The 26,738-nt window shown below is 42.4% G+C and overlaps 2 protein-coding genes across 2 annotated transcripts; one reads left to right on the plus strand and one right to left on the minus strand.

The window, feature by feature from the left end:
- Nucleotides 1–3,776: 3,776 nt before the first annotated feature.
- Nucleotides 3,777–5,609, minus strand: LOC135203935 (tigger transposable element-derived protein 1-like). Its single transcript, XM_064233865.1, has one exon. It carries the CDS (start codon nucleotides 5,607–5,609, stop codon nucleotides 3,777–3,779), a length of 1,833 nt encoding a protein of 610 aa, XP_064089935.1.
- Nucleotides 5,610–6,380: 771 nt separating this feature from the next.
- On the plus strand, nucleotides 6,381–23,276 carry LOC135204102 (bis(5'-nucleosyl)-tetraphosphatase [asymmetrical]-like). Its single transcript, XM_064234108.1, has 4 exons — nucleotides 6,381–6,519; nucleotides 8,939–9,054; nucleotides 9,292–9,513; nucleotides 23,116–23,276. The coding sequence occupies exons 1-3, from the start codon at nucleotides 6,408–6,410 to the stop codon at nucleotides 9,487–9,489; spliced, it is 426 nt and encodes a 141-aa protein (XP_064090178.1). The 5' UTR covers nucleotides 6,381–6,407; the 3' UTR covers nucleotides 9,490–9,513; nucleotides 23,116–23,276.
- Nucleotides 23,277–26,738: the final 3,462 nt, after the last annotated feature.

Below are 26,738 nucleotides of genomic sequence, written 5' to 3' on the forward strand. Positions count from 1 at the left end.
TTTTCATATCCCAATTCATGCAGGATCCAGGAAGTACCTGAGATTTGTGATCCAGAACAGGGTCTTTCAGTTCAAAGCCCTCTGCTTTGGACTGTGCACAGCCCCACAAGTTTTTACAAGAGTGATGGCGAGCGTGGCGAAGTGGCTACACATTCTAGGAATAAGAGTGTCTCTATACCTGGACGATTGGCTCATAAGAGCACAATCAAGAAAGCAATGTCTGGAGGACTTAGAAATGACGTTAACATTAACGAAAGAGTTAGGGGTTGATGGTGAACTTAGAAAAGTCGAATATGACACCCAGTCAGGAGCTAGTTTATTTGGGGATTCTGATCTCCTCAGTGACTTTTCGGGCTTTTCCGTCTCCCAACAGACAAGAGCAGTGCATCCGGAAAGTGCAAGCCTTTCTAGAGAAAGAACAATGTTCAGCACGAGAGTGGATGAGCTACTGGGGACACTCTCGTCCCTGGGAACGGTTCGTTTCTCTAGGAAGGCTTCACATGAGACCCCTACAAATATTTTTGAACCAAGTCTGGCCAAGAAAATCGCAACCAGATTCCTTCCTGTTTCTAATTCCTCGCAAGATCAAGAGGAATTGCGGTGGTGGCTAACTCCGGGGAAGTTAGCGAAGGGAGTGTCTCTCCAGCAAAAGAACCCAGACCATGTATTGTTTCTAGACGCGTCGGACGCAGGCTGGGGAGCGACTCTCGGACATCAAGAAGTTTCAGGTCGTTGGAGCAAGGAGGAAAAGCTGGATAAACAGGAAGGAACTGATGGCGATTTTCTTGGCTTTGAAAAGAGTTCAACGCGGTGATTCGCAACAAGGTGGTACAAGTCAACGCGGACAATACCACAGCTCTGGCGTACATCCGCAAACAAGGAGGGACACATTCAATCTCTCTTTGCAAGTTGGCGGAGGAGATCCTTCTTTGGGCAGAGAAGGAAAACGTAACCCTTCTCACCAGATTCATTCAAGGGGAGAAGAATGTGAGAGCGGACCTGTTGAGCAGGGGAAGGTCAACTTCTATCAACAGAATGGACTCTTTCATTTAGAAGTATGCCAGAGTCTGTGGAAATTATGGGGTCGCCCAGTGGTGGACTTGTTTGCGACAGCAATGACAAAGAGATTGACGACTTATTGCTCTCCAGTCCCAGACAGTCAAGCAGTCGCAGTAGACGCTTTTCTTCTAGATTGGACGGGGCTAGACGTCTACGCCTTTCCCCCGTTCAAGATATTAGGGAAGGTTTTGAAGAAATTCAGGGAGAGTCAGGGGACAAGAATGACTCTCATAGCTCCATACTGGCCGGCCCGAGATTGGTTCACAGAGGTACTGGAATGGACTATAGATGTACCAAGGACAATTCCAGCAAGAGTAGATCTACTCAAACAGCCTCACTTCAACAGGTACCACAAGAACACCCTCGCTCTGGGTTCTGACTGCGTTCAGACTATCGAAAGACTTGTCAGAGCGAGGGGGGTTTTCTAGAGAGGCGGCCAGAGCGGTGGCCGGAGCTAGAAGAGCCTCTACTATTAAGGTGTACCAGGCGAAGTGGGAAATCTTTCGCAAGTGGTGCAAGAGTCGGAAAATTTCTTCATCCAGTACCTCTGTGACCCAAATTGCCGACTTCCTTTTATACTTAAAGAAGGAAATAAAATTGTCAACTCAAGACGATTAAAGGGTATCGGAGTATGTTGGCTTCAGTATTTAGACATAGAGGTCTAGATATTACAAATAATCTAGATCTGAGAGACCTCATGAGGTCCTTTGAAACAAGGAAGGAGAACCCCAATACAGAGCGCCTTCCTGGAATCTCGATGTGGTCCTGAAATTTTAGGAAAACTAGTAAGTTCGAACCGATGGATCAAAGCTTCGTTGAGAGATATCTCAAAAAAAGACCATCTTTTTGGTGCCTTGGCCACAGCTAAAAGGTGAGTGAGCTGCAAGCAATTAGCAAACATATTGGTTGGAAAACATGACAAAGCGGTTTGTCATTTCAGGAGGGGTTCTTGGCCAAGAACGAGAATCCAGCTCATCCATGGCCAAGGTCGTTTGAAATTATGGGTCTTTCAGATCTAGTAGGACAGGAACAAGAGAGAGTTCTTTGTCCAGTAAGGGCATTGCGCTATTATTTGGAGAAAACCAGTAGATTAGAGGAACTTCAGAATCACTGTGGTGCTCTGTGAAGGATCCTAGCAGAGCAATGACCAAAAATGCTATTGCCTTTTTTCTTAGGGAACTAATTAAAGAATCTAATATGTTATGCCAAGAAGAAAATTTCGGCATCCTTAAGGTTAAGGCGCACGAAGTGAGAGCAGTAGCTACTCGTTGGCTTTTAAAAGAAATTGGCCCTCAAAGATATCATTGAAACGACGTTTTGGAGGACTAATTCAGTGTTTGCAAGTCATTACCTTAGAAACGTCAAAACAACGTTTGACAATTGTCAAACGTTGGGGTCCATATGTGTCCTCAGGAGCAGTATTGGGCAAAGGATTTTCCACCCCATAACTTACTAACATGCTAGGTATTTTAATGAAGTGGTGTTGTTTTTACGGTTGTCTGAGAGGGTGTGATTTCCTCTTCAGTCTGTGAAGTGTAGTGTGTTAGGTTAGTTTGTGTGTGGTTCAGGTGGTCTAACTTATCCTAGCATGAATGCCCGTGGTAAGAGAGGGCTAGGGTTTCCTGTCAACAAATTGGTCCCGTCCAGTTGTCAGACCCTTGTATTTAGCTTCATCAACTAATAGGTCACGTCCTAGTTGGAAGCTACTAAGGTTTAGCAGGCTAAGCGGCAGGAATGCTGAAGTCAGCTACCTTAGCAGGTAAGGAATCTAAGAGTATTTTAAATTTTAAATTTTTAAAAACTCTTACAATGTTGCTGTCTTTTGACCCACCTCCAAATGTGTCAATCAGCTATATATATACCTGCCAGGTAAGTGTCATACATGAAAATGATGTTATTATGATATAACAAAGTTTCATGTATATACTTACTGGCAGGTATATATAATTAAATTCCCACCCACCCCTTCCCCTCAGGAGACAGGGTTCAGAGAAAAATCTGACGAAAATGGGAATGATTCCGAGGCACCAGCGCCACAGGGGGTGAGCGGGGTCGGGGTTGGCGATCACCCTGAACACTACCAGTGATCTAGCGGTTGCCGCGAGTTTTGAAAATTCTGCCAGTGCGAACAGAGAATTATAGCTATAATATACATGCCAGGTAGTTATACATGAAACTTTGTTATATCATAATAACATCATGATTAATTAATAATTATTGAAATGAGTACATACTGATTATTTATACATTTTATTGGCATACTATTCTAAGCTTTTAGCTTCTTAGGTTTAGATGTCAGAATCATAGACTAGGCTACAGTAGCAACCGTTAACATAGGCTAGGCTTATTGCTAAGGGACATATGCTAAAGTCCGCCTAATATAGGCAAGTAAAAATGGGTTTGGTGAAACTCACCATTGCAGTTGAATATTACTCAAGTATTTACAGTTATTTTGCCTGTTTGGAGTCATATTTCTTCCGTCGGATCGGCATCGTAACCCTAGAACATGTGTAGTCCGGCCTGGAAATATAATTTAACTGGGTGTTTTTGTAGGGCTTGGACGATTAGGCATTTTACATGTAAAATGCGGTTCAAGATACGAAAAACTCATGATACGAAGGCCGCCTGAGAACGGATTAATTTCGTATTTCGAGGTACCACTGTATGATGGAGGTGAAGAAGATGAAGATGATTTACTGCACAGGTTAATGAGAGCTTTACTGCTCCTCAGGTGACGCCTCATCGTCAGTTGTTAGAGGCGGTGGATTGCCGATGGCAGCTTCCGATAGAGCTGGAGAAACTGTAGGAGGCAGCGTAGTGGCTCGGTAGGAAGCCGGAGAGGCAGCAGGAGGAGTATCCGACACTTCTGCAGGAGGTTTTCGGCGCACCAGGAACATCGTGATGGGAAGTTGTTGATGTTGTTTTTCCATCTGAGCAAAGATGCTCTTGTACAACGCCATTACACCGTCAATACTGTTACTGAATTCGATGGCTCTGACCATGTTATCATCGATTTCTTGCGCCCTTTGCATAGCCCGCGCCATGTTGCAGAGCTCTTGCAGATTGTCCAATGTAAGGCCACGTTGCTCAGGTTCGTCGTCGTCGTCTGCCTCTTCTTCTTCCTCACTCGCCGATCTTGTCATTTCGACGAGGTCTTCGTCGGTTAGGGGCTCCAAGTGGCACTCGATCAGTGAGTTGACATCTTCCGCCGTCATGTTGGAGAAACCTTCGTTGGATACCAACCGCTCCCGCGCCAGCTTCACAGCCTTATCTACGGTGGAGTGATGAACTTCGTCTGGCGTAAATCCCTCATAGTCATGAACGACGTCTGGCCACAATTTTCTCCAACTTGCATTCAGTATTTGCTGTTTCATCTCCTTAAGAGCGTTCTGAATGTTGGCTAGGCACGTCGCAATATTGTACTCCCGCCAACATCTCTTGAGGCTGAGGTCATCGTCGTCTTCGTCGATAGAGGAGATGAGGCCCTCCATCGTGGACCTCGTGTAAAGGGCCTTGAAGGCCCGAATGACCCCCTGATCCATTGGTTGTATGAGGGAAGTGGTGCTGGGGGGCAGGAACTCCACTTGGACCCCATCGTAATGCAGGCCCGTTGCATGTCCTCCTGCACAGTCCATCAAGAGGAGGACCTTAAAGGGCAGCCCATTTTCCGTGAGGTACAACTTCACCTGTGGGATAAAGTAGTTCACGAACCAGTACCAGTCGAGTGTGAGGGCTTTAGTTATCCATGCCATCTTATTACTCATCCAGTAGACGGGCAGCAAGGCTTTGTTTTTGTTTTTCAAAGCATGAGGATTCAACGACTTGTAAATTAAGCCAGGCTTGAGCATTAAGCCCGCAGCATTCCCGCACATGAGCAGAGTGACTCTATCTTTGTGGGCCTTGAACCCTGGCTTCTTCACTTCGTCCTTGTAAAAGAACATCCGGGACGGCATCTTCTTCCAGAAGAGGCCAGTTTCATCCATATTGAACATCTGCTCCGGGATATAGCCGCCCTCTTTAATTAATTTCGGGAACTCGTCCTCGACGTAATGAAGAGCTGCCTCTTGGTCTGCCGAGGCGGCCTCCCCATACAACGGAACGCTGCGAAGGCCAAACCTCCTCTTGAATTTCTTGATCCAGCCCTTGCTGGCAACAAAACCACGTTTTTCTCGTGGGGCAGGATCATCATCATCGTCATCATCACCATCATCGTCATCTTTGTTCGATCCCCCTTCAGGAACAAGGCTATCATAAAGGGTTTTGGCTTTAGTTTGAATGATGTTGGTATCGAGACTAACCTTCTTTTGCCGACAGTCTGTTATCCACACTGATAATGCATTCTCCATTTGCACAATCCTCTTATTACGAGGAGTCACAACGCGCTTAGTGTCCTTGGAGAACGTTATTGAGGCAGTTTTACGGATTTTTAATTCATCTTTTTTTATGTAGCGAACCGTTGATTCATTCAGTCCGTACATGCGGGCAACAGACGCATAGCTACTGCCTGCCTTAAGCATGTCCAATAATTTCACTTTCTCGTTTACCGTCATCATTTTTCTCTTCTTCTTGGGTTCACCAGAGGATGTAGAGGGTGTTGGACATTAAGGAGCCATTTTCAAGGGTGTCACAAGCATTATTTTGCACAAAAAAGCACAAAAGAACAGCTAAAACGTTCATGCGGCAAGAGTAAGCGACACGAGCGCGAGAGAACAATGAATGCGGTCTTCCTTCGCTGGGCGCTCGGCAGGGAGAGAAGCTGGGTAACGCGTCTCGGCCAATCAGCTTGTGAGATTCAGGAGCCGAGATGTTCTAATGTACTCTCTCTGCCTTCTGCTAGTGCCCGCGCCATTTTTACTCAACTTTGAATTTTTGATGAATACTACATATTTTTGAAAAATCCGCGATGCACTGGGGGCGCGAAGTAGCGAGGGATTACTAATATCTTGGATAATATTCCATTGAGAAATATTTATTGGATATACTATTGTTGAACTGCAATATACAACATACAAGGCAATTAAGTTGGAAATGTATCCAGTGGGAGGCATACTCAGAGTAACTTTTGCTTTAAGCCCCACTTTTCTCTATTTTTTCATGGTGTACATTATTATGCCAAAATTGCTCATGTTATTAACCTTTTTATTTTAAGGGAAAATCTTAGTATGTATTGACTTCATTTATATTGTCCATTCAATCTTGGTAAAGTATCAACTGGCAGGACTGGCATTTAACTGTGCAAAAATTTGTCTGCTAAAACAAAATTTATTTCAGAAGTCAAGAGTTTTGAGTAAGTTTTCTGCTTCAATTGGAAGTTATCTTAATTTTTTTCATATTACCCTGACTAGATTATGGCCGAGTTACGAGCAGCTGGTCTCATCATCTTTCGACGAATGGCACTGGGTATAGAATATTTACTGATGCAAACCTCATATGGGTGTCATCACTGGACCCCACCAAAAGGTAATGTATACATATCCTTGTTTGCATGGGTGTACCCAGGTGGCTGATTAATATTTCTGTGTATGTTAGTCTTATGTGGATTTAAGATGATCTAGATTGGCCTAATAGCTACAAGACATGTTCTTTATGTTATATATGTCCTAACAGAACATCGGTTAGTGTTACTGTATGTTTAAAATCCCCATGATGGATATCTTGGTATTGGTAGGGGTTCTGTTCCTGGGGGCTTGATGCAACTGAAAGTCGTTCTTAAGTGAAATTCAAAAGTCTACAGGCACCGCAATCCACCTAACAGAGGCGCCATTAACCGGTTATTGACGCCATAAGCGCATAAACATCAGTTTTGGTTAATGGCAGGTTTTGCTTAACAGCACCCTGTCGAGAATGGAACCACCGCCGATAACTGGGGACTGTCTGTACTGGGTTGGAAGAAAGACTGACGTGTCACAAGGTGCCAAGCCCTGGTTGGTAGCCAGCTTCCACCTTGTATATGGATGAGTTGCCAGATGCCACAGATTTCTTGCTTAACAATCTTTGATTGTTTTAACCAGTTTCCAGCTGGCGCTAGAAGATTATACCATTGTTAAGACCTCAGATTGTAACTATAAAAAATACAAAATTTATTAAAAAATTTGGTCATATTAACAAATAAATAACTGATTTTGTAAACATCAAGAAGTATTTAAGTCATGTTTTGACTTAAAAACACTTCATATAACAAAAAATAACCTTGTCCCATATAAGTACAGTTCCTAGAGATTTACTAGAAGCAAGAAAATTGCCCTGAATTGAGTTAAATGCGGCAAAATAAACTTACCTCCGCTCTCAGCTGATTTGTTCAAACCAAAACATTAATCGCTTGTTGGTATATTTAATACAATAGTAATATGAGACTACATACAGTATTATTTGATACAGTGAAGTAAAGTGAAACTTTTTAAAAGATCCATGGAAAAGATGCATATTCGTTATGTATGCTTGTATTTTATGATGGTCTCACGGTGCTTAAGCTGCTGATAACCAGACATTGGGTCTGTAAACCAGTTATGAATATATTCAACATGTGCCATGAAACCAAATCTCCAATAACCGATCCTGCCGATAACCAGGGACTGGATGTACAGTACATAGTTTGGTTTGTAATAATTACTATTATGTAGATCTGTCAGTTCACTAGGTATATTGTATTGACTTTACAAAATATTTTTTGAGATATTTTTGTTTTTTATTGGTTAGTACTTGACTTTGTCAACTGGTACATTGCTGTATGAATGATTAAACTTCTCTGTAAATTGGAATTTCAGTATTCTGAAATGTTTGTAATACATTTATAATTAATAGGAATACTAAGGTTGTCATTACAGCAATCAGTTACAATGGTTTAATGCATTAACTTAATTTGTGACCTTTGAATGATCAGATTGAATTTGTTAGGAATTGGTTAAGATTTTTTGGTGTGGCTCAGGCAGACTGGAAAAAGTAAATGTTACCATATTTATAATAAAAAAAGAAATATCTATATCTAAACAGCATTTTGACTAAAGTAATTGGGCTTTATGCCTCATCGCAAGTGGTTATGTATCAAGTTGTCAATGGGACCTCAAAATATTTATGTGGGAACCTTAAAAGCAAAATATGTTTCTATTCGTTTCATCACTGTCCATCTATTTGTTAGTATCTCTGTTCACTTTTGCTAGTTATCATGGCATTGTTTGGATGCTTTCTCAGCATAAAGTTTTGCACTTTTACTTTGTTGGTAGTTCTTTTGGTTAGTTAAAGTGTTTTTCTTGGTATGAATTTCAACACTCATTATCTTGTTTTACAATTCAAAATGTTTTAGCGTGAAGTGTAGCAAGTATTGATCTTGACCTAAAGTCATTTTTATTAGCTACATGTTACTGGTAGCTTTAGTATATTTATGGCATTGGTCAATTTTAATGGTATTTCAACACAAAGTTACTATTTTCACATTGATGCAATTTCGTCTAAGTTCAAGGTCTTAGATTTGCTACACTATGTCCTACAGTTGGGGCTTGAATGTATATATACTTTGTTTACAGGCTTGAATGTATGTATACTATGTTTATGGGCTTGAATGTATGTAGGTACTATGTTTATGTAAGTACTGTCATAAAATCTGTCTTTGACTGTTTCAGTTTCCCATGTATATCGGGTGTTATATGAGTGCATGATTCAGGCTGCTTGTTGCAAGTATTATGATGTGTTAAATAAATGGCTGCTAAGTAAATCACTGTATTAATGATGTATAGTTTATCATTATGAAAAGGAAGAAAACTATGACTGGTTCGTTCGTTGAAACTATTCAGGAGTCAGCCTCTTGTAAATGGAAAGGTAGCCCTCCATGAATTTTTATACATCTTATGAGAATATCTTGCTTTGAATTTACTTTTATTTACAGGACATGTGGATCCTGGGGAATCAGATAGAGAAACTGCTTTAAGAGAAACAAAGGAAGAGGCAGGATTAGGAAATGAACACTTTAAAGTTATTGAAGATTTTAGAAAAGAATTAAAGGTTAGAGAAAATTTTTTTTTTTTATTGGATGAACTGAATGAAATACATATACGTACAGCACTTGGCTGTAGGATCTTTCAAGAAATGAAGCAGTTATATGTTGAATTAAAGTGAGGCATTGAATATGAGGTAAGAGTTGCAATATCTTTGAGGACTGCACCATAAAGATATGGAGTAATTTTTGTTGTGTGCTTTATTGCACCCCAAAGCTTTGAAACCTTCCATTACACATTTCAGTATGAAGTGAAGGGGAAACCAAAGACTGTGATATACTGGATGGCTGAACTTCTTGAGCCAAGTACGCCTGTTTTAATGTCTGAGGAGCATCAAGATTATAGATGGTTGCCTCTAACAGAAGCTTGTCAACTATCAAAGTTCCCCGACATGATAGAAACACTCAAAGAGTGCGATGATTACCTCAAGCAGCATGCCTAGTCATTCCGCAGGATCAAAGGAAATGTAAGTTCTATTCTATTACTTGCGATTCAAACTCAAAATAGTAGCCAAAAGACATTTATAATAATTTTAGTGCTAAAAAGTTTTATGATTAGTCCCTCCCCCCCCACCAAAAATTGTAAGAGTTGGGTTTATAAGAAAGATCAATATCAGTGTATAATTTCATTGTTATATCTAGACTAATGTTTTAGCTTGCAATGCATAATAAAATCTTATTTTGATTACATTGATTTTGTGAAGTATTTACTAAGTCTTTTTAAAAAAGATTTTCTATATAGCATACTATAAACTTAGTTTTTAGTAGTACCACCTAACTCACAGCAGTATTAATTTATGGTAGATGGGGGTATCTAAAAGATTTTACAATAGTTTCTCATACAAACCATCCATTATATAAGCTTTATCACGGTCAGTGATGTTCCCCAACAAACAACCACTTCCTGTGTGGTACATTTAAAATGTATAACTGTCAGTGGTGGAGATGTGAGGAAGGCGCTGCAAATATGATTGGTTAGTTTGTATTGAAAAACGTATTGTTTCACATAAGTGACTTACCGAACAGTTACATAGCTTATAGCTTCTTACCTGCGGCAGTCGAAATTCAAATTGTTGGCGCTAGCGGCGTTGCTATCTTAAGTATAGTGATACAAGACCCCCCCGCCCACATCCGGGAACCCTGGGTACTGCTAGCCTTCTACCGTCAGTTTTCGTTTCTGTCGCTCACGGGGTAACACCTGTGAGATTTTCGCTGCAGTCTCCTGCATCGCCATTTTGGATTTTGGTTTTTGTTTGGTGATGTACAAGTTTTTGGTTTTTTCTTGCCAGTTAGCTATCTCTATTCAGTTTTTCGTCATTATTGCTAATTATGTCAGATTCTAGTTCATCTGCTGTAAGGTTTTGCAGCGCTGGCTGCAAAACAAGATTAGCTAAGTTATGTCACGATCCGCACTCTAAGTGCACTAAATGCACTTAGATGAATGTAAAGAATTGGATGAACAGGGATGGAAAGGCGGGGTTAGATCGCATGCTGAGAAAATGGAGAAAGATAGGAAGAGGAAGGCAGCTCTTAGGGCTAGTAGTAAGAATAGGTTAGAAACTACTCCTGTTCCTTCGGAGACAAATAAGTCTTCTCTTGCCTCTCCTTTATTAGAGAATATTTCTCCAATTAATAGTCCTCCTACTTCTCCTTTGATTACCCCTGTTCAAGTGCCCATGTTTCCGAACCCAACACCATTGCCTTGCTGAGTCTAAGATGGATAAAAAGTTCGAAGTGTTAGCTGAATCAGTTATGAAGTTAGGAATGTCTTTTAAAGCTTTCGTAGATAGTACAGTGAAATCTAGTGCAGTGCAAAGTGTTAATGTTGCGCCTGAGGAGGCGGTTGTCCGTTCCCCCTCATCGACTCCCAGACGAAGGTCACTGTCCCGCTCCCCCGCAACCGGGAGAAGACATACCGGAGGTCGGAAGGAGTCTGGGGGAGTTTGCCCACGGTCAGCCGTCGACTCCGTCGACTCGGGGGTGTCGTCCAAAAAGATGTGGAAAGGTATTATGTGTGATTCTCGTCTGTCTTCTGATTCGGAAGTGCAATCGCCAGTGCGCAAAAAGGCGAAGTGATTTGGTGTCTCGACCGTTAAAAAGACATTCGATTCTTGCGGGTGATTCGTCACCGACTCCTGTTGAGAAGTCTAAGAGGCATTGGAGTCCTCAACCTTCGTTGTAGTTTTGCTCCGGATGTGATATTTAGTGAATCTCCTCCGCAGTCGCATTTTTCGGCTAAAAAGCAATGGTTCTCGGACTAAACTTCGTGATAATTCACGATCGCTCGACTCTCCCAAGCGAGTCTCAGTCGCAGTTTCGGCTCGGTCGCCTCGTTCGACTCCGTATTACTGTCCAGAGAAGCGTATTCGCTCGTCTTTGTTCGACTCCCCTCACCGTGAGTCGATAGGAATTTCGACTGGTTGTTCTCCTGTGTCGACTCGTTGTGCGGAGACTTCACCTGTTAGAAAGAATCGTTCTTCGACTGAAAGACATCGACTTCTACAGTGTTAGACGATTCACCTTAGCTATTTAAGAAGCATTTCCAGGATCTTATGATTTGTGAAATCCACTCCACGGGGGTACAAACATAAGCCTGATTTCGACTCTGCTTCCATGCAGTCTGAAGAGGAAGCTTTGGATCAAGATGACAAGGATTCGTCGGCTTATTCGAGTCTTCTTAAATTTTTCCTGTCCCACTTATCCAGATTACTTTGAACCTGCTTCTCCGTCTTCACCGCCTTCAATGTTCGTTAAAGATAGGAAGACAGCTATTCGTTGTCTACCCAAACTGGTTCTTTCTCAGTCCTCGAAGCAGGCCCATTAAGGAGTCAACAGAGTGGTTTCTTTTAAGAAGAGGGAAAAACAGGTAAAGGCTTCGTTTGCTACTACGCAACTGGAGAAAGTTTCCTTCTTTGGGAGTTGGTCTGCCTCCGTCCCAGGGAGATTCTTTCCGGTTTCGTGGACTCACCACCGCAAGAGCAGCTTTTGCGTCAGCTAAAATTTTGTTTTCTTCTTCAGAGCTTGACCATTTGGTGAAGAATATTTTTAAAGTATTGAGGTATTAGTTTTTTGGACTGGACTATTGCCTCTTTAGCTCGCAAGATTGAAGACTGTCAGTCTTTAGAAGAAGATTTTGCCACAGACTGGTTAGGAGTTCTGTCCTGTGCGGATAAGGCTGTTAGAGATGGTCAGGAGAATTAGCAGCCCTTTTCACAATGGGAGTGATGAAGAAGAGAGAAAGGTGGTGTTCTTTCGTGTCTAAAGGAGTCACTAATAACCAGAAGTCGGCTCTCATGTTTGCTCCTCTCTGTAAATCTCATCTTTTCCCTGAAGAAACCATTCAACAAATTCTATCGGATTTAGAAAAGAAATCTACTAATGATCTCCTTCTTCAGTCTTCTAGACGTCCGAAAGAGCCTACTCCGACAGGAGCTAAGTCTTCTCCTCTTCAGAAGCATCCCTTTCGAGGGAACATAAACCTAAGTGGCAACGACCAGGACTATTTGCGTCCACAGTACAAGTCCTCAAAGAAACCTCCCCCCAAACCTTCGGGGACAAGTGAGAAGCCGTTCCTTCACGTGCAAGTAGGGGCAAGACTCCATCTTTTTTGGGAAGAATGGAGTCGAAGAGGTGCAGGAGAACAATGGCGGGTAGTTCAAGTTCCTTCGCGAGGGATACTCGATTTCCTTTTGTCTAGATCCTCCTCTCTCCGATACACCAATCAGCTTAACGCATATTCTCGAGGATCAGAGAGAGCTTTGGCTTTAGCAGCAGAGGTCAATGCACTCATCAAGAAGGGAGCAATAGAAGAAGTCCTCGACAGTTCTCAGGGATTCTACAAACAGACTCTTTGCAGTTCCCAAAGCCTCGGGAGGTTGGAGGCCAGTGGTAGATGTAAGCGCATTGAACCTTTTTGTGCTGAAGACAAAGTTCAATATGGAAACAAATCATTCTGTGATGTCGGCACTTCGCCCAGGCGATTGGATGGTGTCCCTGGACATTAAGGACGCCTACTTTCATGTCCCGATTTACAGAGTTCAAAGAAGTTCCTGAGATTGTGTTCGAAGGGAGGACGTATCAATTCAGAGCCCTTTGTTTCGGCCTTTCGACGGCCCCTCAAGTATTTACTCGTGTTCTTGCTCCATTTGGGGAAATGGCTGCAATATGTTTGGTATAAATGCAGCATTTTACTGGACGACTGGCTTCTCAGATTGGGTTCGAGGACACAGTGCGTGAAGGATTTACGGAAGACACTGTCCATAGCAAGCAATTGGGGAATTCTCATCAACCTGGAGAAGTCTCAATTAGTGCCGTCCCAGAAGATCCCCTATTTGGGGTGGGGATGATTCTGGACTCCTCAGCTTTTCGGGTTTTTCTGTCCCCGAAAAGAATAGAATCTTGCCTCAAAAAAGTGAGCCAATTCCTGAACGTCAGTCCTCCTCCGCTTGGAATGGATGAGAATCCTAGGGACGTTATCATCAGTAGAGACGTTTGTAAAGTTGGGTCGTCTTCACATGAGATCTCTTCAGTTTTATCTCAAAGCGAGTTGGTGTCGGAAGTCTCAACCAGACACGTATTCGTTCCCAGTGTTGGAAGAGATCAAGAACGACTTGAGATGGTGGATGCCGAGGGAAAGATTGCAAGAGGGTCTCTCCCTGACATTAAGGAACCCAGACGTAGAATTATACTCGACGCATCGGACAGAGGTTGGGGAGCTCTCCTAGGGACCAAAAAGATCTCAGGATTATGGTCAGAGAAAAAGAGGTTGAATCACATCAACATGAAGGAGTTGAAGGGGATTTGGTTCGGTCTGCAATCATTCGCTCCTTTGGTTGTGGGAAAGAGAGTGGCAGTATACTCCGACAACACCACCGCTCTATTCTTTATATCAGGAATCAGGGAGGAACCATTCATTCTCCCTCAACAAAGTTGCAGAAGATCTCTCTGGTCTCAAGATCGGGATATTTCCCTCGTTCCGAGGTTTGTACAGGGGAAGTTTAAATGTACTGGCAGACGAACTCAGTCGAGTAAACAAGTTTCTTCCCACGGAGTGGACATTGCAAGACAAAATTTTGTCAGGAACTGTGGAAAACTTTGGGGAAGACCTTCAGTGGATCTGTTTGCCACGTTCGAGGAACAATCGACTTCCGACTTTTGTTCCCCAGTTCCAGATCCTCTTGCTTGGAAGACCGACACAATGCTTCAGGATTGGACGGGTCTAGACGTTTACGCCTTTCCCCCATTTGGAATGATCAGAGAGGTGTTGAACAAGTTCCTCTCACATCAAAATGTGTCAATGACGCTGGTAGCACCATTCTGGCCCAGGAAAGAGTGGTTCCCAGACCTTCTCAAGTTGGTTATAGACCATCCCAGACTTCTTCCTCAGTATCCTCGGCTACTCAACAGCCCCACTTCGACAGGTATCATCAAGAATTTGTCTGCTCTGTCACTGACAGGGTTCAGACTGTCCGGAAACTCGTCAGAGCTACGGGGTTTTCTCATAGAGCGGCAGAGCTATTGCTAAACTGTCGAAGAAGCTCTTCTGCCAAGCTTTACCAATCAAAGTGGGGAGTCTTTAGGACGTGGTGCAGAAGACATAATTTCTCGTCTTCTAAAACATCTGTGACAGAATAGCTGATGTTTTTGCTGTACCTTAAAGAAGTTCAGAACTTGTCGGATCGACAATTAAAGGGTACAGAGCTATGCTGTCCTCAGTGTTTAAGCATAGAGGGCTTGACATCTCCTCTAACCAGGATATTGGAGATTTAATTAAATCATTTAATACAGTAAAAGTAGTATCCAAGAAGGATAGTGTGGACTGGAACTTGGACGTAGTTTTAACTTTTCTGATGTCTTCACGATTCGAGCCACTTCGTGAAGCGTCTTTGAGATATGTAACGAGGAAGGCACTTTTTCTCTTCGCTGGCTACAGCAGGAAGAGTGAGTGAGTTACAAGCCATCCACAAAGAGGTGGGGTTTCAAAAATCGTAATGCGGTTTGTTCTTTTGTTAATGAATTTTTAGCAAAGAACGAATCTCCCTCTAACCCATGGCCTAAATCTTTTGTACTTAAGGGATTATCTAATATAGTGGGTCCGATGGACGAAGAATATTTACTATGTCCTGTCAGAGCTCTGAAATGTTACCTGTCAAGGACACAATCAGTTAGAGGTAATTCCGACCGACTTTGGTGTTCGTGTTAAGAATTCTGCAAAACCCCTCTCCAAGAACGCTATTTCGTTCTTTTTGAGAAGTCTGATACTGGAGTCACACTCTCAAGTCCAAGATCAGACTCTAAATGTGCTTAAGGTGAAAGCACATGAAATACGTGCAGTGGCGACATCCTTAAGCTTCAAGCACAACATGTCGCTTTTGTTCCTCGATTCTTCAATCTACGTTTTGGAGATCGAGATCTGTGTTCGCCTCATTTTACCTGAAGAATGTAGAGGCTACCTATGATAGTTGTTGTAAAATTGGGTCCTTTGTTGGTAGCGGGCATGGTGTTGGGAAAGGAAACATAGGGGAACTTTCTATCCTCTACTGTCTCCTCGCCTTGTTATAGGTTGTTGAGTCTGTGGGCAGACTGGAGGCTCATAGTACTTTGGAGAACCTCCAGATCTTATTTATTAACTTTTGAGTATGTCCATTATTTTTGGTGTAGGTGATGGTCTTATTTTTGGTATAGGTGATGGTCCTTGTTTTTTATCTGTTTCTGAAGCCCAGGGCAAGGGCAATATCTGTTTTTTAATATTTTGTGTCAACCAACGGTCTTGTCCCATGGTTACAAAATCCCACTAAGTAGGGACGACCCTGGCCTATACTGCCACGTCTCCTACGAGTGATGAGAGCGCCAACCAGAGGCAGTATTCTCCTGCAGCTGCTCTCTCACAAGGTAGGGTACTGCAACATTTGCTGTTTAATGAAAATGGTTTCCTTACTGTCATTTTGTTACTGTTTTTTATGTAGTCCACCTACCCTCCTTCCGGGTAGTTTGGATTCAGCTATGTAACTGTTCGGTAAGTCACTTATGTGAAAATGATATTTTCATACAATCAACTTACCTGTCAGATATATACATAGCTTAAGACTCCGTCGTCCCCGACAGAAATTCAAATTTCGCGCCACTCGCTACAGGTAGGTCAGGTTTATCTACCGGCCTGCCCTGGGCGGCAGACTAGGAACCATCCCCGTTTTCTATCATATTTTCTCTGTCCCGCCGGTGGTATCAACATTGTTGTTATTACCTCCTGATTAGATTCATTTTTCAACCTTTGATCAACGTTTTTCGCTTTTTGGTGACGTATTTGGATCGTGTTTTGGCATTCGCTACTGTGGACTGTTTTTGGAAAATAAACCTCTTTTGGATTTTTTTTATCTCAGTATGTCTGCTTCTAATGTGAGTGTGAGAATGTGTGTGAATGAAGGCTGCAGGGTGAGGATACCGAAAGCTTCGGTTGATCCTCACACTGTATGCCGTAAATGTAGGGGGGTTTTCAGTGTTCTGCTATTAATACTTGTAAGGAATGCGAGGGATGAAGCAGAAGAGTGGGAAGACTTTGACTTCTTATTGAAGAAGTTAGAGAGGGATAGAGTTAGACGGCTGAAAGGTGTGAGTTCAAGGCCTATTGAGCCTTTCACGGATAAGTTCTAATCCTACTGATGTAGATTCTCCCTATATCTCATTCTCAGAGTGCTTTTCGGATTCGGCATCGGAAATCGCCAATCTGAAAGCTACTATTAGAGACATGAAGTCCAAGATGGCTGACTCGAAGGTAAAGGCTAGTGATAGTGGAAACATTTCAGTGAAGTGAGTTCTCCCACAGTGTTGTGGAGGGGGCGTTTGATCGTCCCTGCGACGCTCCCAGGCCTAGACCTCTTCCAAGCTCCCATGCCCAGAGGAGAAGGAAAGTCGAAAGCCTTAAGGAGGTCGTGGGGGATCCCAACGGTCAGACGTCCCTTCAGCTAGCTCTGCTTCATGGCAGGCGGCTCAAGGGCGCTATAGAAAAAGCGTCTTTCGCGAGTGTTCTCGTCCTCTCCCTCTCCCTCACCTAAACGAGGGTGGAAGGAGTCGAACTTGTCGAGACCGCTGAACCTAGCGTCATATTGAAGCCTGACATAGATTCGAGCCAGAGCGCTTCTCAGATGACGCTCCTTCTGCTATTAAGAAAGCGAAGGTAGCGTCAGCGTCACCTGACGCTTTCGAGGAAGTACCCCTTCATTCTTCTTCCCGAGTGATGACGAAAAGGCGTCATGCACTAGACGTGGGAGAAGCGTCAAGAAAGATAATTTTGGCAGTGCAGGAACAACTGTCATCTCTGGTGGGAGTTTTAGCGCCCCGTCGGAAGGACGTGACGCTTCCAATTAGAAGTCTCGTACTCTCTCACCTGCTCGAAGAGAAGCGTCAGACAGACGTGAAAACTGCTAAACGTCTTGCAGAAGCTTCGAGTCGAGAGCTAGAACGTGGGCTTACGAGAGTTTCGTAAAGCCAGAGAAACGTAAGACGTCTTTTAGAAGTGAAGCGTCATTGAAAGCGGATCTTAGACGTGACGCTCCGTCCAATATTGTGACGCCAAGTAGGACGCCTTTAGAGAGCGGAGCGTCTTCCAGGCGCGAAGCGTCATCAAGACGTCAGCAAGAGACGTCAGCCATGACGCTCGGAGAACGGGAAGCGTCATACAAGACGTCTTCTAAAGTTCAAGAGAAGCCGGAGCTTGTGACGCCTTCCAAGTCTTTTAAAACGGGAAAGAGGAAAGAGTATCATTCTCTTAGCCCCTCTCCTATTAGGAGTTTGTCTCCTCCAGAAGAGGAAAGTTCAGAAAGGAGAACGGAGACTCAGATAGATCCCGAGTTGGAGGAAAACTCGGATGATGAGGATCATGGAAGAGAGGGTCTGTCCAACTATAAGGTTTTGACTACCCTGCTTCTTGAGGAGTATGGAGACGAGTTGACTCCTGCTGCTCCTCCTTCTCCGCGCTCGCTCTTTTCCAGTGCTAAGACGAAGAAGCCCTCGTCTTTTCTGAAAATGAAACCCACCATCTCGATGAAGAGGGCATTACACGCATTAGACTCATGGATGAAGTCTAAGAAAGACTTAGTCAGGACAGTCTTTTGCATGCCTCCAGCAAGGTTAGCTGGGAAAAGAGGCATATGGTATAGGACGGGAGAGAATATGGGTATCGCTCTCCCTTCTACAACAGAGGCAGATTTTTCGACTTTGGTTGACGCTTCAAGGCGTCCAAGTCTCAATTCTGCTCGGATTACATGGGGTATTTCGGAACTGGATCATCTCCTCAAGGGACTCTTTCGTGTATTGGAAGTCTTCAACTTCTTAGATTGGTCCCTTGGGGTGATGTCCAAGAAAGCCCATGATTCAGAAGGAATCGAACCTGAAGCCCTGTTATGCATTTTGTCTTGCATTGACAAAGCGGTACAGGATGGATTTTTTGAAATCTCTTCATTATTTGGAACAGGTCTTTTAAAGAAAAGGACGGTGTATGGCGCCTTCTTAACAAAGGCAGTCTCTCATGCTCAGAGGGCAAGCTTCTACTGTATGCGGCCTCTTTCTGACTTTTTGTTCCCTTCTCAGTTAGTGAAGGGACGTTGCTCACTTTTAACTTTGAAATGGAAGGCGGGAAGTCAGGATCTTCTGACGCAGTCAGCTAGGAAGAAGAAACCTGTTTCTGTATCTGACAAGAAAGGACCTAGTACATCAATGCAGCCCTTTCGAGGTGGTCCGACCTCCAGACCTCCCGCAAGAAGGAAGGCTCCGGAGAAGAGAGGTAGGTCTGCCTTTCGTCCCTTTAAAAAGGGAAAATGAAACATCTCTCCTCCAAGCACCAGTAGGTGCCAGGCTCCTGGGATTCGTGGAGGCCTGGACACTGATAGACGCAGACGCGTCTTCATTGACTATCATAAGGAAGGGATATCGTATCCCTTTCCTGAACACTCCTCCCCTAACGTCAATACCAAGGGAACTATCAGCCAAGTACAAGGACCCTGTGCTGAGGGATACTCTTCGATCGATGGTGGAACAAATGTGGGACAAGAGAGCGATAGAACTAGTACTGGATCAAAACTCCCCACTGGGGTTTTACAATCGCCTTTTTCTAGTGGCGAAAGCCTCGGGAGGCTGGAGACCAGTACTGGACGTCAGCTCTCTGAACAAATTTGTTCAGAAGGAGAAGTTCTCCATGGAGACTTCTGCTTCAGTCCTAGCGTCATTACGACAAGGAGATTGGATGGTGTCTCTAGATCTCCAGGACGCCTACTTTTTCACGTCCCGATACCCCCTTCCAATCGAAGAAGTACCTCCGTTTCATGACGGGGGGAAGGATCTTTCAGTTCAGAGCCTTGTGTTTCGGCCTGTCCACAGCTCCTCAGGTCTTCACAAGCCTGATGAAGAATGTGGCGAGATTTCTTCACCTCAAAGGATGTGAATGTCTCTATGTATCTAGAACGACTGGCTCATCAGGGCCAGATCGGAGAGACAGTTGCTTGGAGGACCTAAAGTTAACTCTGGATTTGACCAAGGCGTTGGGATTGCTTGTGAACCTCGAGAAGTCTCAGCTGACCCCCAGACAAGACCTAGTCTATCTGGGGATTCGGATGGATTCTCGGGGTTTTCGAGTTTTTCCTTCGCAAGAGAGAACCGCAAAAGGTTTGCGGATAATCTCTCTCTTCTTAGAGAAGCAACAAACGTCGGCGAGGGAATGGTTGAGCCTTATGGGGACGCTTTCCTCGCTGGAACAATTCTTCCCTCTAGGAAGACTTCATATACGTCCACTTCAATTCTTCCTCAAGAGGTCCTTGGAGCTGGAAAACCGGACAACTGTCGGACGTTTTTCCCATTCCAGTGGAGATAAAGGCACACCTACAGTGGTGGTTGCTACCTCTGGAAGAGAACAAAGGGATCTCTCTAAGAACACAGAACCAGACTAGTGTTGTTCTCCGACGCGTCGGAGACAGGTTGGGGAGCGACATTAGGCTCAGAGGAAGTGTCAGGCACCTGCGGAACCAGCAAACAGGGTTGTCCTGGCAACATAAACTGCAAAGAGCTCTTCGACCGTTGTACATCTGGCCCTTAAAGAAACCTAGAACCTTCGGTTGTCAAACAAGGTAGTGCAAGTAAACGTGGACAACACCACCGCACTTGCCTACATTCGGAAACAGGGTGAAAAAAGGGACGCACTCCTGTTCCTTTATACGAGCTCACGAGAGACCTATTACTTTGGACGTCTCACAGGCATCTCCCAATGCTTGACAAGGATTCGTACAGGGAGTAAGGAATGTGAGGGCGGACAGGCTCAGCAGGAGGAACCAGGTCCTTCATCACAGAATGGACTCTACAAGAGGAAGTGTGTCTCGATCCTCTGGTCTCTGTGGGGAACTCCTCATGTGGATCTTTTCGCAACATTCATTTCAAAAAGGCTCCCAATGTTTTGTCTCGGTCGTGGAAGATCCAAGAGCAATTATGGTAGACGCCTTCCTGCTAAAACTGGTCTCAAGTAGACGTTTATGCTTTTCCCCCATTCAAAAATCCAAAAATGGGGTTAGTAATGAAAAAGTTTGTGGCGTCAAGGGAGACGAGGATGACGTTAATAGCCCCCTTTTGGCCGGCCCAGGAATGGTTCACGGAGGTGGTAGAGTGGATCGTAGACTTTCCAAGATCCCTACCAAGAAGGACGGATCTTCTCAGACAACCACACTTCAAGAGGTACCATCAAAACTCCCCGCTCTCGCTCTGACTGCCTTTCGACTATCGAAAGACTTGTCAGAGCGAGAGGCTTTCTCGCGAAGTGGCAAGCGCGATCGCGAGAGCACGCAGAACCTCCACTACGAAAGTATACCAGTCGAAGTGGGAGGTATTTAGAAGGTGGTGTAGAGCCAAGAAGTTGTCCTCCTCCTCTACCTCTATAGCGGAAATTGCTGATTTCTTGCTATTCCTGAGAGTAAAATCTCATCTAGCCCGTATCCACAATAAAGGGATACAGAAGTATGCTCTCGGCGGTATTCAGGAACAGAGGATTAGATCTGGCAAATAACAAGATCTCCACGATCTCATAAGATCTTTTGAGACTTCAAAGTCTAAGGAACCAGTACCTCCGAACTGGAACCTGGACGTAGTCCTCAAATATCTGTCTTCGGATAGATTCGAACCTCCTCAAAAAAAACTGGCATGTAGTTTAGAGACATAATACTAGAAACTGCCTATTCCTTTTTGTATCGTTAGCTACCGGCAAAAAGAATTAGTGAATTACAAGCTCTGCAGGATAAAGTAGGATTCAAGGGAGACTCGGCTATTTGCTCGTTTAAGACCCTGTTTTTAGCGAAAAACGAGAATCCCCACGAATCCCTGGCCTAAGTCATTCGAAGTCAAAGGAATGTCGAGTCTCGTAGGCAGAGAAGCAGAGAGGTTCTCTATGCCCTGTTAGAGCTCTGAAAGTTCTACCTTCAGAGAAAAGCGTCAGTTGGGAGGCTCTAGACAAGGTCTTTGGTGCGCGGTAAAAGACCCCACAAAGACTGATGTCCAAGAATGCTTGGCGTTCTTTGTAAGAAACGTCATTACGGACGCTCATAAGGTCTGTCCTGACGAACAGTTACAACTACTGAGAGTAAAAGCTCATGAAGTAAGAGCGGTTGCGACGTCTCTCTCGTTTATAAGAATATGTCGCTTAAAAAAACATCATTGATACGACATACTGGAGATGCAACTCAGTATTTGCATCTCATACTTGAAAGACGTACGTGTTGACGTATGAGAAGTGTTTTTCTCTAGGTCTATCGTATCCGGCAGATACGATTCTGGGTACGGGAGCCGACACCAATCCTTAAATGTATATACTGTTCTTCTTTTTGGATATGGTCGAGAGTCTCTTCGAACAATGGAGGCTTTGGCTCGCACGGTCGGCCGTCTATGTTGTTCAGTAAGAGAATTCTTGTCATATCCAATTAGTTGAGTATAATTTTTTTTTGGAAAACATTATGTATGTGTGCGTAGTGGTTTTGAGTTACGGTTGTTGTGACGAGTTCGGGGATAACTCGTAACAATCCTTAGTTCTAACATATGGTTAGGATCAGGTGGTCGGGATTGGTTGTGTGCTCCTTCATAAGGTGTATGTCATATAAGTGGATCAGCACCATTGGACAAAGTCCCTTTAGGAATCTGCCGAGTAAGCGGTATAAGACCCCATCGGCAGACCCACAAGAACTCTTGGCCAATAGATCATATATCTCGCTAAAGTTTCTTGAGGTGATGCAGACTACTGGGCAAACAGGGCGAACGTCTAAGTCTACCACCTATCAGGTCGGAACCAGGTTTTATTTATACTACAACATATGTTGTTTACCTGTCTATTCCATATAGTAGCGTCTCTTACCCTCCACCGAAGGGTGCCAATCAGCTATGTATATCTGACAGGTAAGTTGATTGTATGAAAATGATATTGTTATGTTACAATAAAGTTCATACATACTTACCTGGCAGATATATACAATTAAAGGCCCACCCAGCCTCCCCGCAGGAGACAGGTGGAAGAGAGAAAATATGATAGAAAACGGGGATGGTTCCTAGTCCTGCCGCCCAGGGCAGGCCGGTAGATCACCTGACCTACCTGTAGCGAGTGGCGCGAAATTTGAATCTCTGTCGGGGACGACGGAGTCTTAGCTATGTATATATCTGCCAGGTAAGTATGTATGAAACTTTATTGTAACATAAACAATATCATTTTTATGATAAAATAAATTTCACATTATACTTACCGAACAGTTTACATAATCAAAGCCCAACCACCTCCCCACAGATGGACGTGTCGGCTAAACGAAAAATTGACGGTAGAAGGCTAGCAGTACCCAGGGTTCCCGGATGTGGGCGGGTCTTGTATCACCTATACTTAAGATAGCAACGCCGCTGGCGCCAACAATTTGAATTTCGACTGCCGCAGGTAAGAAGCTATAAGCTATGTAACTGTTCGGTAAGTATATGTGAAACTTTATTTTATCATTAAAATATCATTTTTCAAAACAGTTTGCTCCCTAAACCATTAATCATATTCACCCTGAATGATAATTTAGATGGAAGGCTGAGTTGCTGAATATCACAGATTTCAAGGAGCTGATGGATCCAGAAGAACTTTGGAAACTAGCATGCCAGGGATCAAAGTTCATAATTTGAAGGAGATGGTGAATCCAAGACAACAGCACTAAGGCTTGCATACTTGTGATCTCAAAGCCAATGTATAGGCAAGTTGAATAACAACCAATACATAGGGACTGTGGATTTGAATGGTTGTGACACAAAGTTTTAATGGAGAATCAAGATATAACTTGAAAAAATAAATGATGTAGGGACTAGGGAGAAGAATTAGTACTTTTTTTTTTCAAAAGGGTCACAAAATGACAAGTAGTCAGATGAGGTTATCTTTAAGCAACATTTTGAAGGTGCTTGTTTGGATGGGAGTTGTTTGTCTCCAGGTCGATAAGCAATCATCTCTGACTGGTTATCAGAAATGACTGGTTACCAAGCATATTTAGCATAGACTCCAATTCACCCTCCTGCCCAAGCTTCATCTTTTTGGCTATGTCAGAATTACTACTGATTTAGTTGTGCCTTCATATCATACAGAAATAAGACATTATAACATAATTAAATCAAACATGCTTCTTCAGGATTGTGACTTTTGACCGTGAGCAGTGTCCTTAAGACTCAAGTATTAGTTTTATGTATCATGACTGCTCAAGTAAAAAGACTAAACTTGTTTCTGTGACAATTCCAATTCCTGTGACTTCGATAGTCTGCATTTTGCAGACCTGTGCATGTTTAGGACATAGACTCCTGCTCACACTTGGCTGTCGAACTGCCGGTACCTCACTTCCAGTTCTGTCAGAATGACTACTTTTTTTGGTTGTGCTTTTACACAAATGTAATAAGACATCAAAATTATAAGCATCATTGACCAAACATAATTCCTTAGGGATTTTGACTTTTGAGTGACCAGAGTCCAGAAGAACCAGACGCTACTTTTAATATGTCACAACTGCTGTGGTACTAAGACAACTTATTGTAGTGACAATTCCAATGGCATCAGCAGTGCATTTTGCAGTTCTGTGCACAAAGTCTACATTCTTGTTAACCCTTTAAAGCCGAAGAGGTATAATAAAAATCGTCTCCCGTAATGCCGGGGGGGGTCTTGGAGTGAGCGCCGAAGCGGAAAAAATTGTTTTTTTCAAAAAATCACAATCGCCTGCTTAGTTTTCAAGATTAAGAGTTCATTATTGGCTCCTTTTTTTGTCATTGCCTGAAGTTTAGTATGCAACCATCAGAAATGAAAAAAAATATCATCATCATATATAGATAATGCGATATATGATAGTGCGAAAAAATTTCATATATAATTGTATTCAAATCGCGCTGTGAGCAAAACGGTTAAAGCTAACAAGTTAATTTTTTCGTTGTATTGTAAAGTAAATTGCAATCATTTTGGTATATAACACATTGTAAAACGATCAAAGCAACAGAGAGAAAATATTATCACAAAATGATGCATGAATTCATAACCCACGGACGTAAAAAAAATGTTTTTTTCAAGAATTCACCATAAATCTAAATATTGTTCTAGAGACTTCCAATTTGTTTCAAAATGAAGATAAATGATTGAATATTACTATACTATAAGAGTTTTAGCTTACAATTGCAGTTTTTTACCATTTTGGATGAGTTAAAGTTGACCGAATGTCAAATTTTTTTTTTTATATTTCTTTATATGCAAATATTTCAAAAATGAGAAAAGCTACAACCTTCAATTATTTTTTGTTGTATTCTACATAAAATTGCGCACATTTTCATATATAAAACTCTATGAAACGCCAAATTTGAAATGGAGCAAATATTACGAGAATGCGATGTACGCATTTCGGAGATTTGCAGCGGAGAATCCGCACGTGGAGGGAAGGAAAGTTTTTTTTTTAAATTCACCATAAATCTAAATATTGTGCTAGAGACTTCGAATTTGTTTCAAAATGAAGATGAAGATAAATGACTGAATATTACTAGACTGTAATAGTTTTAGCTTACAATTGCGTTTTTCGACCGTTTCGGTAGTCAAAATTGACCGAATGTGGTTTTTTTCTATTTATCGTGATTTATATGCAAATATTTCAAAAATGAGTAAAGCTATAACCTTCAACTATTTTTTTTGTTGTATTCTACATGAAATTGCACACATTTTCATATATAAAACTTTATGTAACGGCTAATTTAAAATGGTGCAAACATTACGACAATCGGACAAAAAGATTTCTGATTTTTTTCGGAAGTTACCGCACGGACGTAAGGAAAATGTTTTTCATAAATTCACCATAAATCGAAATATTGTCCTAGAGACTTCCAATTTGTTGCAAAATAAAGGTAAATGACTGAATATTACTAAAAATGTATGATTTTTAGCTTAAAATTCCGTTTTTCGACCATTTCGGTCGAGTCAAAGTGAGACCGAAGGTTGACATTTTAGCACTTATCGTTATTTATATGAAAATATTTCAAAACTGATAAAAGCTACAACCATGGATTGTTTTATTGTTGTATTCTACATGAAAATGCACACATTTCCATATATAAAACTTTATGTAACGGCTAATTTAAAATGGTGCAAACATTACGACAATTGGACGAAAAAATGTATGATTTTTTCGGAAGAGTTACCGTGCCGATGTAAGGAAAAAAGTTTTTTTCATAAATTCACCATAAATCAAAATATTGTGCTAGAGACTTCCAATTGTTTGTTGCAAAATAAAGGTAAATGATTGGAGTATTACTAGAATGTAGGAGTTTTAGCTTACAATTGCGTTTTTTCAACCATTTGTCAGGTATAGTCAAGAAAATTGACCGAACAGGTTGAAAATTGGCACTTACGTATCTTATATAAAAATATTTCAAAACTGATGAAAGCTACAACCATGAGTTGTTTTTAATTGTATTTTACATGAAATTGCGCACATTTTCATATATAATACTCCACGTAACGGCTAATATAAAATGGTGCAAAAATTATGTCAAAGTGACAAAATCATTTCTGAGATGTGTCGCTGATTGTTTTTAGTGCGATAAGAAATAAATTCGCGCTTGCGCGCCTGGGTAACGATTGTAAACAAAACAACGCCTTGATCCGTGAGCTCCCAGCATCCCCAAGGTGCGTGATTCAAAAGTTTCGCCTGGTAGGCCTATAAGTATTTTTCCACGAATTTTTAAAAAAACTTTTTTTATCGACCTAGCATACGTCCAATCGGCACCCAACAGACAATTTATGTCGACGTATAATACGTCCAATCGGCGTTTAAGGGTTAAGTCTTCATGGCCTTATGAAAGGTTTGTTAGTAATCTTATGCCTTTGGGTCTTTCATTCAGAGGGCGATTTTCTTACTGATGCTGCGCTTCTTGGAATCAAGACTTCGGTTTTCTAAACCATGACTTCAAGTAAAGTGATAGGAATATGTATGATTGAGTTGGTAAAGAGTTCTCAGTATTACTTGTTGTTCTTGAGCAACTTTTGAAGGTACTTTAATGAAAAATTCACTAAAGGTTTGGGTTGCCACAAGTAATGTTGAAAACTCACAATCTTACATGTTCCCATCATTTCATTTGAAGTCATAGTTATAGAAGACCTTGTTGCTCATCATCTGAGTCTTGATTCCAAGCATAG

Source organism: Macrobrachium nipponense, chromosome 44 (assembly GCF_015104395.2).
Source record: "Macrobrachium nipponense isolate FS-2020 chromosome 44, ASM1510439v2, whole genome shotgun sequence".
In the NCBI taxonomy this organism is placed as follows: domain Eukaryota; kingdom Metazoa; phylum Arthropoda; class Malacostraca; order Decapoda; family Palaemonidae; genus Macrobrachium; species Macrobrachium nipponense.

Bases quoted from the DNA above. Each gene is read 5' to 3' on its own strand.
- LOC135204102 (XM_064234108.1), top strand. From the start codon at position 6,408: ATGGCCGAGTTACGAGCAGCTGGTCTCATCATCTTTCGACGAATGGCA. The intron at 6,520-8,938 runs GTAATGTATACA...TTTTATTTACAG, and splicing joins TCACTGGACCCCACCAAAAG to GACATGTGGATCCTGGGGAA. The intron at 9,055-9,291 runs GTTAGAGAAAAT...TACACATTTCAG, and splicing joins ATTTTAGAAAAGAATTAAAG to TATGAAGTGAAGGGGAAACC.
- LOC135203935 (XM_064233865.1), bottom strand. From the start codon at position 5,609: ATGACGGTAAACGAGAAAGTGAAATTATTGGACATGCTTAAGGCAGGC.